The sequence below is a fragment of the Bombyx mori genome, chromosome 15 (assembly GCF_030269925.1).
Source record: "Bombyx mori chromosome 15, ASM3026992v2".
Classification (NCBI taxonomy): domain Eukaryota; kingdom Metazoa; phylum Arthropoda; class Insecta; order Lepidoptera; family Bombycidae; genus Bombyx; species Bombyx mori.
The window spans coordinates 6,388,209-6,404,583 of NC_085121.1; the positions used below are offsets into that span (position 1 = coordinate 6,388,209).

A 16,375-nucleotide genomic window follows, 5' to 3' on the forward strand; every position below is an offset into this window, starting at 1 on the left:
ACCCACCTTGAGATATCAGTTGCAAGGTCTCAAGTATAGTTACAACGGCTGCCCCGCCCTTCAAATCGAAACGCATTACTGCTTCACGGCAGAAATAGGAAGGGTGGTGGTAGATCTGTGTTGGGAGGATAACGTTAAGGATAAATATTAAAATAGACTTATGGTTAAAATTAGATTAACGTCGATTATTGTGAATGGAAATGTGAGACTAATGGTAGGACCTCGTGTGAGTCCGCGCGGGTAGGTACCACCGCCCTGCCTATTTCTGTCGTGAAGCAGTAATGCGTTTCGGTTTGAAGGGTGGGGCAGCTGTTGTAACTATACTGAGACCTTAGAACTTATGTCTCAAGGTGAGTGGCGCATTTACATTGTTTTTTTTTTTTTATGATTGAAGGATTACTGGTGGCCTTTCCAGTTTCACCAGGACAGGTATTTACGTTGTGGATATCTATGGGCTCCAGTAACCACTCTTAACACCAGGTGGGCTGTGAGCTCGTCCACCCATTTAAGCAATAAAAAATAAATAAATAAAACACAAACATATGTCTGCGAGATTTACTATATCAATTTTACAACAAAATAATAGTCTGTGAGACGTGTGAACGAAGCATAGACATTGGTTGGCAGAGCGACGCACCCTTCCGATTAAACTTTCCACTTCGCTCGATATCCGTCTGCGTACGAAGTACGAAAACTAATTATATTACTATGTAGGCTCATGTTTATACAAAACAAAATGAGCAATTTAATTGGAGAACGAAATAGCTTCAGTCCCCTAGTGATTACAGTTATTAATTTGCGTAAAAATAATTATGTACGTTTTCCTGCTTGTAATCGATAACATTCGCATACGTATGTCGTTAAACACGTATATGCTCGTTCATTTTGATAAAAAATCTGTAATGATGTAGATGGGTCATTAACTCGTCAAAAACAAATTCGTATATTGCCAGGTTCGGGTTAAATATTTACAAAAATAACATTTTAATGAAGACACTGGTGGTAGGACCTCTTGTGAGTCCGCACGGGTACCACCGCCCCGCCTATTTCTGCCGTGAAGCAGTAATGCGTTTCGGTTTGAAGGGTGGGGCAGCCGTTGTAACTATACTGAGACCTTAGAACTTCTATCTCAAAGTGTGCGGCGCATTTACGTTGTAGATGTCTATGAGTTCCAGTAACCACTTAACACCTGGTGGGCTGTGAGTTCGTCCACACATCTAGGCAATAAAAAAAATTAAAAAAGACATTCATTTATTAGCTAATGAATCCACATGAAACTTTTTCTAACACAAAAAAAAAACAATTCCATTACGTAATAAAATTCGTACATTGTTACGTGAATTTGACGACATATTCTTTTTATTACGTGTTATAGAACGAAACGTGTCCCATTGATATTTCCGAAATATCACAACACGGAAACATAGATTCGGTGCGAAGTTAAATTTCGTGACCCAAAAACCGGTGGCAGGCACCTTAGTCTCTTTTATGTCGGAAACCACATCATTAATAACGTCTATTATTATTCTTTAAAATGTTTCTTGTGGGGGAATGTGTAAGGGAAGATAGAGGGAAATCTTTGAAAACACATTGCAAAAAAAAAGGTCCGAAATTCCTTACTTATTTAGGGTTAATCACCCAAAAGATCGCAGATAGATCATATCAGCTGTTAGCACTACTGACTTCCTTGAACCACATTCTTTTTTATTTTTACTCAATTTCACCATTTCTCAACAATTATCTTACATGCGCTTACTAAATCACCGCGTCGCAATTCTTTTAAAGAGTATTTTTTGGGTAGTGACGGAAGATCTAAACCTATTTTATTTAAAGGCTGTCACAAAAAAAAACCCGATGATGATGATGATGATGATATTAATTTATCCCTAATGGGAAAGGCAAAGAAAGGACTTTAGTCCATACAGCCAGGTCTTGTTCTTGGTAATAATTGGAGAATTTTGGTAGTTTTAAAGGCCGAAGCCACGTCTTCTCTTATTGTTGTCATGTTTTATTATTCTCGGTCATAAGGCCTAAGCCACTTCTTCGATGTAAAAGAAACCCGGTTGCCATTGACAGTTGTTGACATGTTAACAACCTGTCACAGGCCAGAAACGGGCAGAGGCGTAAATGTCCTTTGTCACGCAACCTCGGCCCTACGCGGTATCATATATTGATTAAACGTAATTACGTCCAAATGATAGAATTTGGTCAATTATACGAATTTTTAATAGTTAAAAATGAACAATAGCAACTACGAAACCTGCGGTAGTCGTCTTCATTATAATGACATTTAAATTGTGTTGCGATAAAATAATGAGTTAACCTATTGCCTAACTATCTGCACATCGCATGAAGCTTTTGTAAGATAAAATAAACATCGATGCTGTGAGACTAGACCAGTGGCTCCCAAACTTATTTTGTTTACTGACCACTTTGAGAGTAAATTATTTTTTAGCGCCCCCATTTTTTTCTACCTATTTAAAAACCACTATAGCGAGAGCTCAGTCGTGTCTAAGAGTCCTCCTAGATGAAATTAAAATCGCCTCCCAAGCCTCTACAGAACGCCCCCATTTTTTTCTGGGTCTTTTACCGCCCCCCATTAGGCCTACAGCGCCCACAAGGGGGCGTTATCGCCCACTTTGGGAAAGACTGGGCTAGACCATGTTTCTTAATATAGACAGTGATTGATTACTGAAAGAATAAAACGATATTTAGTTGATTGCACAGGTCTCTAGAATTATTATGGATAGTGCAGTGAAGCTAAAAAGCAATGTATTTCATTGCGCATTGATGCTAAGAAATTGTAAGCTATATCCTTATCTTTTTTCTTGTGTGCTGGCTATAGATAGAAGATAGAAGCCCGAAACTTCAATCCTTAAAACCAGCTGGTATTAAATATGCATATTGATGCAGATACATTGATTCAAGTAACCGCGCCTAAGATGTCGTTTCACTGAATGTCTCGTGTTTCGAGTACACTGGACCACGGTGGACTCACTAGTCTCTCCATCCTTCATCAGCTAAGTTAATCTTAAAGGGCCCTAGTGCTACTATGTAATGTAATACCCAGTAAAATGTTTGAGGTTACTTTTGCATAGATTTTGGTCTGCGTTCATTCTTAAAAAACTCTTGTTATATGAATTTATAATAATCATACTTGTAACATTAATAACAACAGCGTTTTGTATTTTTTATGAAAGTCACCTTCTTATTGTCATTGACAAAGACAACATTTCTTAAGCCCTCTCATTTATTTAATTACTTATCTTGTTATCATAGAGATTAAAGTATGTCGGAAAATGTCATGAGATTGTTATAATTAGATGTAGTTAAAGAGACGTATCTTGTGAAATTTGGAGCAAACAAAATAGAATATAATTTAAACATCAAAAGTGTTAGCATTGAGAATACGTGTCTATTCAAAACAAGAACTTTAATAACACTACACTACACTAATATTTCGATATTTTGCGAGGCTTAATACAAATGATGTGCGAGTTAGGTAATTACGACGCGCGGCATAAACTTTGAGGGTAGATACGAGTGCATAGCATTCGCCCGATCATAGAAGATGACTTTTTTTTTTTTTTTTTTTTTCTAGATGAGTGGACGAGCTCACAGCCGACCTGGTGTTAAGTGGTTACTGGAGTCTATAGACATCAACAACGTAAATGCGCCACCCACCTTGAGATATAAGTTCTAAGGTCTCAAGTATAGTTACAACGGCTGCCCCACCCTTCAAACCGAAACGCATTACTGCTTCGCGGCAGAAATAGGCAGGGTGGTGGTACCCACCCGCGCGGACTCACAAGAGGTCCTACCACCAGTAATTACGCAAATTATAATTTTGCGGGTTTGATTTTTATTACACGATGTTATTCCTTCACCGTGGAAGTCAATCGTGAACATTTGTTGAATACGTATTTCATTAGAAAAATTGGTACCCGCCTGAGATTCGAACACCGGTGCATCGCTCAACACGAATGCATCGGACGTCTTATCCGTTAGGCCACGACGACTTCAAAGGATCGCATAGGATCAAGCATTAATTCATTCTTACTGGTGGTAGGACCTCTTGTGAGTCCGCACGGGTAGGTACCACCACCCTGCCTATTTCTGCCGTGAAGCAGTAATGCGTTTTGGTTTGAAGGGCGGGGCAGCCGTTGTATCTATACTTGAGACCTTAGAACTTATATCTCAAGGTGGGTGGCGCATTTACGTCGTATATGTCTATGGGCTCCAGTAACCACTTAACACCAGTGGGCTGTGAGCTCGTCCCCACATCTAAGCAATAAAAAAAAAAAACTTCAGTCCACAATACACTCAATTATTATAAAAATCTTTTCTTAACCCAAACCGCGTCATGTGGTTCCTGTAACATGAATCATGTTACACAGCCAACGTGCGCTCCACATGGCTCAAAATAATACAGATCAGGCATTAATGTTTCTGGTCGATATATTAATACGATATATATTAATACGTGAAGCAAAAACTTTGTACCCCTTTTTATGAAAATTACGCGAACGAGGAATGTGAAATTTCCCACACTTTTAGAGAATATAAAGGAGTGCAGAATGTTATTTTTTTTAATTATGCATAAAAATACATTAAATCAATAAAAAAAACATTACACACTGCCATGTATTTGACAGATATATAATTTAAACTCTTTGCTTATTGTCAACCTTTGTTATTGTTTAAAGTTTGTGAGCAAATTGAGAACAGATGAATATTGTTTGTTTTTAATATTATTTCTCTATAGTGTAGTCTTTGCAAAATCTGTAAATAATAAAGAAATAAAGAAATCTATAAATAAATTCTATAAAGAAGTATGATAGTCTTTGAAAATAGAACGATAATAATATACCTTATAATTTCAATTAATTATAGTCGAATTTCGACTACCGAGGGTCAATTAGTTTAAAATTATTTTACGAAATCTTATTCAACAGATGGATGGCACCGGTGAGTCTCGCCATTCACGCGCCAGGCGCGGACGTAACGCCGACCGTGAACAGCATCAGATACCTCCGCGACTGCCTTGGAAACGACCTAATTCGGCAATATGTCACTTTTCACATATTTTTCTCCAACAAGCACATTCCTAGTAAGGTAGGTACTATGCTGTTGTTCTACTGGTGGTAGGACCTGTTGTGAGTCCACGCGGGTAGGTACCACCACCCTGCCTACTTCTGCCGTGAAGCAGTAATGCGTTTCGGTTTGAAGGATGGTGCAGCCGTTGTACTACTTACTACTACTGTAAAATACTTGAGACCGTAGAACTTATATCTCAAGGTGGGTGGCGCATTTACGTTGCAGATGTTTATGGGCTCCAGTAACCACTGAACACCAGGTGGGCTGCGAGCTCCTCCACCCATCTAAGCAATAAAAAAAAATAAAAAAAACTTTCTAAGGGAGATTGCATATACAATTTATAATTATTCTACCAATATTTGTGTATTAATATAAAAAAGTTTTTAAGATCTTAGTTGGGCAAACGTATAGCTTCAGTATTTTGACCTTACAGCCAAAACACTGAAGATCCTAAAGATCAAAATCTTAGCATTAGTCCAACAAACAACTTAACCTTCAAACCGAAACGCAAAATTTCTTCGTTCTAATTATTCACACATCGGTGGCACCTTATATAGAAGAGTTACAAAACGGCATACCAATTAACGCCAAATCGGCATTGAGATCGCTACCCATCTAAAGCAATAAAAAAAATACAAACAGCATTAGTACTAACAACATGCGCTTTAGTTTATAACGTGCACTTTCATGTAATAAAATTGATGCTAAAGGAGACTGAAACGATTACATACATTTTTGGGCCCGAATGTAACGTGATGAAACTTATATGAATTAATAGATTCAGATTTATCAGTACCTTGCTGAAAATTATAAAAGTTTTCTCAATCTGAGAGCCGAGTTAATAAAGATTTAGTAAAAGTTAGGTTATGTTACAATCTCTTTAAAAGAGCTGAATGATAACTTATTTAAGCATAAGTAAATGTTTATTATATCCATTGGATAATCTTTTAAATGTCATATTATGAATGAATATCAATGATATATGAAATATGGAATTGCTATCCCACAATTCACACAGCGATCCATAATTTCAACAGTATCCAATGCAACAATTTCAAGTCAAACGTGTGAGCGATCTTCGGTGTCCAGTGTAGAAGCAATTGTCGTACAAGGCTGGCAGAGTTGGAATCCGTAATAATAAACCAGTGATTGTTGAAAACATAAAAACAGCCCGATAGATACACACTCAAAATGCGTCGAAGATATAAAACGAGTAGAGCAGAAAAAACCAACAAGCGCCAAAAAATAATTGTATAATCTATGAACAAACGTCATGTCAGCTTACTGTCAAAGCTGTCATCAAAAATACAATCGATTTTAAATCGATAATCATATTATTTTGTTAAGTAATAATAGACTTTTTCTTCATTTATGTATATAATCGCAATTAAATCCAGCGTATACCAAACTTGTATAAAACAAGTATAAATCGCTCATTTAATTACTTTGCATTAATTACCTAGTGCAATGTTTTTCTTTTTATAATCCTGTAATCGATTAATTAAATCGATCACACCGTTATACCGACAAAAACTAACTTTCTCATTTTTCTCCGGTCCCAGAAAGAGGATTGAGGTGATTTTTTATATTCTTATATAAAAAAATATGACAAATTTTTTAGACTACATTCCAAGTTATTACATTTTTGGCCCACGATTTTCCGTCTCCTTTGTTTATTTTTTTATGATAGTCATATATATCACCGGCTATTATTACCATGAATCGTGTTATACGTAATAGCAAAATCATTCGCGATACCTAAATCGCACTAATTTCTTTTAAAATCTATTCACATTGACAATTCCAGATCCCAGACTCAGATAAAATTCTGAGTACACCGTATAACTGCACTGGGAGCCCCCCGTACGTGGTCAACTCATCGACCACATACATGAAACAGAAGAATTTGTTGTATCCAGTAAACGTAGCGAGGAATATCGCCAGAGACGCTGCCTTAACTTACTTCATTCTTCCGTCTGATATTGAGCTGTATCCTAGTCCTAATTTGGTGCCCAGATTCTTGAATATGATTGCGAGAAATCAAAAGCCTCTGAACTCGACGAATCCTCGAGTGTTCCCCATAAGCATCTTCGAAGTTGACGCCAAAGTTCAAGTAAGCTCACGTTTTAATACTGCGCCCGCGTGAATATAACGAAATAAAACAAATTCTCGAAATACCGTATCGGCTTAGCAACAAGTTTAGTGCTCAAGGAATTCATGCCGTTTTAGTATTCGCGATTTCGTGCAAAAACGTGTGAACTGCCACAAGCAACATTAATGTTCTCGAAGAGAATGCACGACCTATACTGTTCTTGTGTATACCTGACTGAAATAAGAAATCAACTTTTTAGACCACTTAATCTTAAGTCTATCGATTGCCCGGCCGGACACCATAAAATGCTATCCCATCATTTATCCGTGGTTATCAACATTGATATTGGTGCCGCTGAAAGATTTCTGTTACTTTGACACAATGGTCCATGACGGCGTTAAAACCGAGAATTCGTTGCTCAAAACCGCTATTTACTAAAATAAAAACTGTATATTTACAGGTGCCATCAACAAAAGTGGAACTCCAAAGTATGCTAGCAAAAAAGACTGCAATACCATTCCACAAATTCGTTTGTCCCAATTGCCACAACATACCTCAGGGCGTGCAATGGATGACTGCGCCGGAAACTAATCGTAAGACTCGCCCTAAATTGATTCAAATATCAAAATACCTTGGAAAACATATCACTATCACTACATAGTATAAAACAAAGTCGCTTTCTCTGTCCTTATGTATCCTTAAATCTTTAAAACTACACAACGGATTTTGATGCGGTTTTTTTTAATAGATAGAGTGAGTGATGAGGAAGGTTTATATACATAATAACATCCATTAAATAGTGGATATATCAATAATAAATTACAGTTTACGAAGCGAAGCGAGGGCGGGTGGGTCGCTAGTTTAGTATAATTCTCTGTTCTAAGTACTCTATTAAACTATGGTTTCAAATCGCAAGGCAGCATTCATAGTAAAGAGCAAATTCGACAATGTAAACAAAAAAAAAATATAAAAAAAACAGACACAAATTTGTTTAATCTGTAAAGAAACTATGGTGCAGTAACAATTAACGTCACTTCTGTTAGTGTCGTGCGCTATTTGTGTCGTCTGTAGCATGGGCATGGCCGTCGTATGGGGCATTCTAATTGCGTATTATGGTTCAACGACCGCGTCTTACCCGCACTACCCAGACGACGGCCGGCTTCAGATTCTAAGGCCAATTTGCAAAATCACAAAACTTTCCGCATAATCGCGAAATCAACTGTTACAAGCGCTACTTATTAACTCGCTCCGACCGATTACCTGCGACTTGTTAGTCTAGAAACAAATAAAAATATATATTTCCGCTTCCATTCACAACGAAACTATTTGCTCGTTCCAGAGATGGACGTGTTCCATGTCGGTAAGCGCCACGGAAAATACGTTCACTGGGAACCGATATTTATTGGTACCCACCAAGACCCGTATTACGACGAACGACTCAGCTGGGAAGGCAAAAAGGATAAAATGACGCAGGTAAAGACACTAATGATTTAAAATAACATAATAAGTGCAGCTAATGAATGCTTAAGCGCAGCGGAAACGAGCCTCGCCATAAATAAATTAAACGTGCCTGCCTCGCGAGCGTCGCAATCTCTCGTTTACCGTTTACACGGCAAACAACGTGTTCTCTTTATTTGAATATGCAATTTCGCAAAAGGGCACATCTCTGAAAATGTAAAATGTTCAGGAAATGAAAAAAAAAACTGATTATTTTCTAAAGCAGTGTAAAATTTTAAATATTATATTTTGAGATATATATTTTATGTTAATTAGCAATTAAAAATTACTAGAATTATTATAAAACGGGTGTAGGTATGCCTCAAAACTACATGTATATGAAAAAACGTATTTGACAAAATATGCGACATGTGCCCTTTTCGAAATTGCGTATTCTTTTTTTTTTATTGCCTTTGTAGGCAGACGAGCATACAGCCCACCTGATGGTAAATGGTCACCGTCGCTCATTGACGTCAGCAATTCCAGGGGCAGAGCCAAGCCGCTGCCTACCATAAAGTACTCTCCGCAAGTCTCGTTTGAAGAAGGACATGTCATAGCGCTCGGAAAACACCGTGGAGGGGAGCTCATTTCAAAGCCGGATGGTGCGTGGCAAAAAAGATCTTTGGAAGCACACTGTCGATAAACGCAGCGGTTCCGGATAATATGGATGAACTCTGCTCCGATGGCGAGAGGTGCGATGATAAAAAGGAGATGAGGGGATCATCTCGAATAATTCCTCAGAGCATTCCCCATGGACCATACGGTATAAAACACAGAGAGAACCGAATCCCCTCCGTAGATCCAGAGGTTTCAAGCGATCCACGAGAGCAGGACTATCGGCCATCCGAACAGCCCGTTTCTGTATGGAGTCAAATGGATGTAGCTGGTATTCATTTGAATAATGATTATTTTTCTCCGCACAGGGCTACGTCCTTTGTGTTAAGGATTACGATTTTATGATATTGAACAACGCGTTCCTGATCCACAAGCCCGGCATCAAGCATTACGTGAAGAATCCCAAGAGGGACGTCATCGCTAGTCGCCAATCCAGTTTCGTTATGAACGTCATTATGCCCGAACTGAAGAAACTCTTCGGCACCAGAAGCGGTTGCGCGCTGTAACCTAATATTAAATTCCTTAACGCATTGACTGCCGTATAGGTCACCGGTGCCCTACGCACTGAAGTAATTATATCAATTTCGATCTTTTAACTAAGGCGCCGGAATATCTAATAGACTAAGGGAAAGACGAATCCGTAGATAGTGAGTGTGAATCTATTTCTAAAAGACCGAAAAAGACTAAAACATAGCAACTAACTCTTAACAATAACTCTTGTAAGGCCGCACGGGTAGGTACCACCGCCCCGCCTATTTCTGCCGTGAAGCAGTAATGTGTTTCGGTTTGAAGGGCGGGGCAGCCGTTGTGACTATACTGAGACCTTAGAACTATATCTCAAGGTGTGTGGCGCATTTTACGTTGTAGATGTCTATGGGCTCCAGTGACCACTTAACACCAGGTGGGCTGTGAGCTCGTCTACACATCTAAGCAATAAAAAAAGAGACAAAGTTGTACAATTCAGACGCCTTAATAGAAGAACACCTACATGGCAGTCAACGTGTTAAAATACTATCTTCCTCTTTGACGTTACGCCATTTTATTGTGTGATTGTGAATTATGCAACAGGGTGCGATCTTCCGCCTGTTTTTGTAAAACTTTACAGCTGGAATTTGCTACTCTTTAAACATATCATTATTTTTACGATTTTGTATTCGAACCCCGTGTTCTCGACGTGATATTCCAGAAAATTCGCTTTTGATTAAACTCATTAAAATCGAAACGAACTTATTACGTCCTAAGCATAACTAACCTAAGTCATTATATATTTTTTTTGTATATTTTGTGTCATATCACGTGTTATGTCAATCGTGTTATTGAAAGGAACGAAACGATGTCGGTTTAATAAATAAATATTCTCTGAATACGCAACTAATAGACAAGATTGTCAAATAAGCAATTTAAAACATACATTTTGTTATTATTATTCAATGCTAATGAACTGCAAATAAAATTGGTTTCCAAAAAAAGAATAATGTATCGCTTCAATGAATTCGGTTATAAGAAAACAATTGACTAGAGCACCTAAAAAAACCCAGTGTTTTGTATTGTTTAAATTAGTTTTACATAAAAACCATAAGTATTTTAAATTCGGAACAAACGCGCAGCAAATGTCGTTTGAGTATCAAATATTTCAATTGTTAGGTACGGTACACAATTTAGTTCACTTTAGGAATATGTACATCGTTAAAAATCCATATCAAATTTTAACCATTCAAAAATGAAACAATATGTTTGGCATTATAATATTTGAGTCATACATGTCGTCATTATTAGAAAAACGATAAGTTTGAGTACATTATTTCCTTAATTAAAAAAAAGCAAAATCATAATTAAAAGTTTTTTACAGCTTAATCTTTCATTTATTATCTTCGTAATATCATTATGTCATTCGTATGCGTCCAAGAAAACTGTAAAGAATTTGAAGTGTTGAATATAATATAATGACTATAAAAAGGGGCAATTAAGCCGTAAAACTAGTTTTTATCATGTCTACGACTTGCAAAATCCCAAGTTAATACAATACAATCATAGCGTAAATGCATCGTGCCGTCCAACTTTGCAAGGACACACCGCATAAGTGACGCGGGATTAGCCAACTATATTTTTAATTTTGTAGCATTACCTTTCATAATCGGCTTTCTTGTTATCATTGAGGCAAACGTATCTATCTCTGTTTCATTTAAATTCAGTCATCAATTTATTTATTATCTTGATAGTATTATTTCATAATTTTAATTAGAATTTTTGTGTAATGTCTTTGTGAATATGTAGCTTGCCACGATCATATAGCTATATTGCTACTACTTATAATTTAGTATTTTTTGTGAGTGTGTCAGATAAATGTTTGTCAATTATTTTAAGTTGTAATTACTCGCTAGATTTAATCATAATAATTAAGACTTATAAATTTACTGTCTCCTGTATAATGTTCCTATGTTCTTCAATTTACTTTTAAATACAACAATATAACAAATCATATCCGATAAATGTTCACATAAACAAAAGAGGTAAAAGTTTATAAATACAGTTTGGTCCAAATATTCGATAGCTCTTCGATTTTAATTATAATATGTTACGCTGCATTTAGACATGCTATTTATTTAATGACCTATTTAAATGCGAAACAAGCTTAATTCATATTTACTATTTAAGTCAATAATGTATTTCCAAGTCATAGCCTAATAAATATAAGGAAAAAAGTTTTGGGCCTTATTGTGGATTTAGTAAGATTAGCTAGCGCTATATATATATATTGTGAAAGTGATTAAACTCACCACGTTCGAACACTAGTTTGTAGCAATTAAATATTATAGTTAGTTAAGTACTTTACTACTTCATTACTTATAGTTAATGCTAATAAAAACCTTTATAATGTATTTAATCTATTAAGTGTTACACTTGTCCAGCATTGTACACTTATAATTGTTTGATTAAAATTTGTGTAATTTGAAGAGGCTATGTGTTTAATAAAACTGCAATGAACACAAACAATTTTTGCCAAACGAAATTAATTTTGGTTTATAACACAGAATTAAAGACATATCTTTATTAGCAGACTTTCGAATAGTTTCAGTAAGTTATTTAGTTTATTTTTTAAAACAAATAAATGGGTTTGGGTGACGGTCAAACGCATGTGGTGAGTTTTCACGAAGGCTTAATATGTGCCTGTTAGTTTTTAAGTGCAATACCTAAACAGAAGAAACCTCTAAATGTGATTAACGAAATTGTATTTTATCGAAGTGTACGATTTATTCTAGTTATTTAAAAATTTTATAATTGAAATAATAGAAAACGAAAGGACATGTAATCGTTCGAAATTAAAGGAGTCTCAGTATAAAAAGAAAATTGTTTTTATTTTTCACTTCGCAACTCGACGATAATAATCCAAAAAAACAAAGCTTAATTCAATACTAGACTATAATGAAAGTCAGAGCACACAAATTAAAATCGAGACGGCGCTCACAGAATTCCCCTCAATTTTGGACGATCCAGATCTCTTCACACCGATTCCTGGTCCCGGGGGGTAATGACTGTCGGGAGGTCTGCTGGAATCTCTAAAACGAATAAATTCATCATATGTTTCTATACGACTTCGAGGCTGCGTTCCATTATCGGTTTTGTTCTCTACTTCTTCAACAGATTCTGTGGTATTTGGTTTACCAATATCATCACTTTCGTTACTAGTACCTTTATTATTGACGTTCTCTTTATTTTCTTCAGAATTCTCACCGCTGCTTGGCCTATCTTCGTCTTTTGAATATAATGTAGTATTTCTACCAGTAAATCTAACACCAGTCATGAAGTTTGTATCAAATCTTGTATTAACAAAAATTATATTCAACAATCGACTCGAAATTGGACATCGTGCGGATAATATCAAAATGCATAATGTGCATAGGAGCGTACCATTCATTTTATTTCAATAATAAAAGATATTCTTTTTGTCTATATTTGACAATTGATACAATAAGCTCCTCTGACATGAAACACAGATATAATCATAGATAATAACGCCTTATATTAAATAAGAAGAAATAAGAAAAAAAAACCCACGCCTGTTTCACCTGTTTGTACAAAATTGTTCTTTTAAAATGTATTAATTCGACCTCTTAGCATTTCGAGTATTATATTTTCGTCTTTGTTTAGCTTGAGTTCGCTTAATCTAATAGGGGTTAAAGTATGAAATTACCGTTCTATTGTAATATGTACTTCGAATTGACATAGAACCTTCATGGTTTGAGATTTTTGAGTGAAACTTTTTTCAAATAGTACATATGAGGTTCTTCTTTTAAAAAATGTGCAACATTCGATTATTGACTTTCAGTTGTTTTTTTTATTCAGCTTCGACAATAAAGATGGATACTTCGAAAATTCGAGTGATTATTGAACATGATTTCCGACATGGAACTAACGCTGCAGAAACAGCTCGCAATATCAATGTTGCGTTTGGAGAGGGGACTGCTAATGAACGCACCGTGCGATTTTGGTTTAAACGCTTTCGTGATGGGAATTTTGATTTGAGGAATGAACCACGTGGAAGACCACCCACACATATGAATAACAATGAAATGAAAGAGATGGTGGAAGCCGACCCGAGCCAAGTTAGCAGGGAATTAGCGGCATGGTTTAACGTTACCTTACCAACAATAGTGACTCGTTTGCGTCAAATCAATAAAATACAAAATATAAAAAAATGGCCAAAAATGCCTCATGTTTTGACTGATCTGCAGGATGAAATGCGTGTTGAAACTTGTGTTGCCTTGTTGAACCGATACAGAAATGAAGGATTATTGGATCGAATTGTGACATGTGATGAGAACTGCATTCTTTACGACAACCGTAAGCGAAAAATGCAATGGCTAACCCCAGGCCAAACGCCACAGCAGTGTCCTAAAGCAAAGCTTACCAATAAAAAAGTAATGGTAACTCTTTGGTGGTCTCAGCATGGTGTTATTCACTATAGCTTTCTCCGATCTGGTCAAGGAATAACGACAGATGCGTACTGTGCCGAACTCCGAACAATCATAGTAAAACTTGCAATGGAACAGCCCCAACTCATGAATCGATCTTCACCATTATTGCTCGATGATAACGCGAGACCTCATACAGCACGAGAAATCGTTTTAACTCTACAGGAACTGCAATTAAAAACCATTCGTTACCCTCCGTATTCACCAGATCTTGCTGCAAGGGACTACCATTTTTTTCGTGATTTGGACAATTTTCTACGTGATAAAAAGTTTTCTTCCCAGGAGGCAGTACAAAATGCTTTCACACGGTTTATAGAATCTATTCTATCGCAAAGGCATAAATGACCTTCTTATTAGATGGCAGCAATGTATAGATAATAATGGTAGATATTTTGATTATATAAATATGTTAAATGAATAAGAAAATGAATTTAAAATGTTTAGTACAAATCGGCAATTTCATACTTTAACCCCTAATATATTACCTAACAAAAAAAACATAGGTAATTATTCCATAGGAGCTGATATTAAAAGCATTTACATTCTAGAAATTTACAGAAAAACATAGCTCATCATGAATGACCGCGCCAACCATTTTGCGATCGCAACTTGTTCAATATTTATCAAGTTACTAAAAATAGCCCTGGTGGTAGGAGGTCTTGTGAGTCCATACGAGTAAGTACCACCGCCCCAACTAATTCAGCAGTGAAGCAGTAATGGGTTTCGGTTTGTGAAAAGTGGGTCAGCCGTTATATTATAAAAACGAAGACTTTAGAACTCATGTCTCAAGGTGGGTGGCGGCATTGACGTTGTTGATGTCTATGGGCTCCGGTAACCACTTAACACCAGGTGAGCCGTGAGCTTGTCGAACCATTTACGCAATAAAAAAAATTCACGTCCGCTTGAATCAGAACTAGTAATTCTACATCTGCAAAATTCCAAATTATATTAAAATACCAGACGGTAGCAGACATGAATACAAAAATATAGCGGGCGAGATGATAAGGAAGTCGATCTAACTATGCTAGACCAGTACGTGACGTGCATTAGATATTCAACTACGGTTCTCCGAGACATATATGTATAGGATATGGAATACGAAATAGTAAAATAATTTAATTGTGAGTGAAATTGATAAGAACTGTGAAATTTTTAAGCCCTGGACATTTGATTTCCGTTTTCAAAAGTCAAAAACCTGTAATTTCAATATTTTAAATACGGTAACCCCTTTTCAAAAATTCTCTTTATTTCAATATCCATAAGGAAATATAGAACATAAAGCACATTCTAGCCCAAATATTTCTAAAGATTTCAGCTAGAACAACAATCAGATGGGTTCAGTCATTGTATTATTGATTATAATTAGCGTGCACAAACACTTAAATAACGGGCAGATACTCTTGGAATTATATAGAGATAGAATAATCAATACTAGTGGTCCCGCAGTTGTCGAAATTCGACTATAATTAATTGAAATTATAAGTTTCAACATTATTATGGTCCTATTGTTACAGATTTCGCCATGACTACACTATAGACAAATACTCGTAATATTAAAGATAAACAATACTAACCTATTCTCAATTTGACTACAGACTTTAAGCAGTAACAAAAGTTTGACAATAAACAAAGAGTATACGTGTGTGTGTCAATTACATGGTAGTGTGTGTAATGTTTTCTTTATTGATTTAATGTATCTTTTATGCATTATTTAAAAAAAATATTAGCATTGTGCACTTCTTCTATATATTCTCTATAAGTGTGGAAAATTTCATACTCCTCCGTCCGCGCAATTTTCGAAAAAAGGGATATGAAATTTTTGCGTCACGTTTTAATATATAGATGATATAACTAATGCAAATAGAAATAAACGAAAGGTAAACGGTAACAAAATTAAAAAGATGTCCCTGACTTATTTTTTATTATTATTCGCCATCATAAATTATCATGACGTATAATTAAAAAATACTTCATTAATTCGTCCAAAACTATGAAAGAAAATTATATAATTAACATACATATTATACATTCGGTATCTACAATCCTTGACATTTCAGACATCCCAGAGGCCTTCCTATTATGAATTCAAAAACATTTTACT

At 36.0% G+C, this 16,375-nt stretch overlaps 1 protein-coding gene across 2 annotated transcripts in view; it reads left to right on the forward strand.

The window, feature by feature from the left end:
* The window catches only part of LOC101743890 (beta-1,4-glucuronyltransferase 1), an 82,269-nt gene extending 69,620 nt beyond the window's left edge, over positions 1-12,649 (forward strand). For both annotated transcript variants that reach the window (XM_004928508.5, XM_021349603.2), the window contains 5 exons: positions 4,956-5,115; positions 6,905-7,210; positions 7,650-7,782; positions 8,529-8,662; positions 9,610-12,649. In XM_004928508.5, the coding sequence (XP_004928565.1) occupies positions 4,956-5,115; positions 6,905-7,210; positions 7,650-7,782; positions 8,529-8,662; positions 9,610-9,807 (931 nt within the window). In that variant the 3' untranslated portion in view covers positions 9,808-12,649. The remainder of the gene's footprint in view (positions 1-4,955; positions 5,116-6,904; positions 7,211-7,649; positions 7,783-8,528; positions 8,663-9,609) is intronic.
* The last annotated feature ends 3,726 nt before the right edge of the window (positions 12,650-16,375 follow it).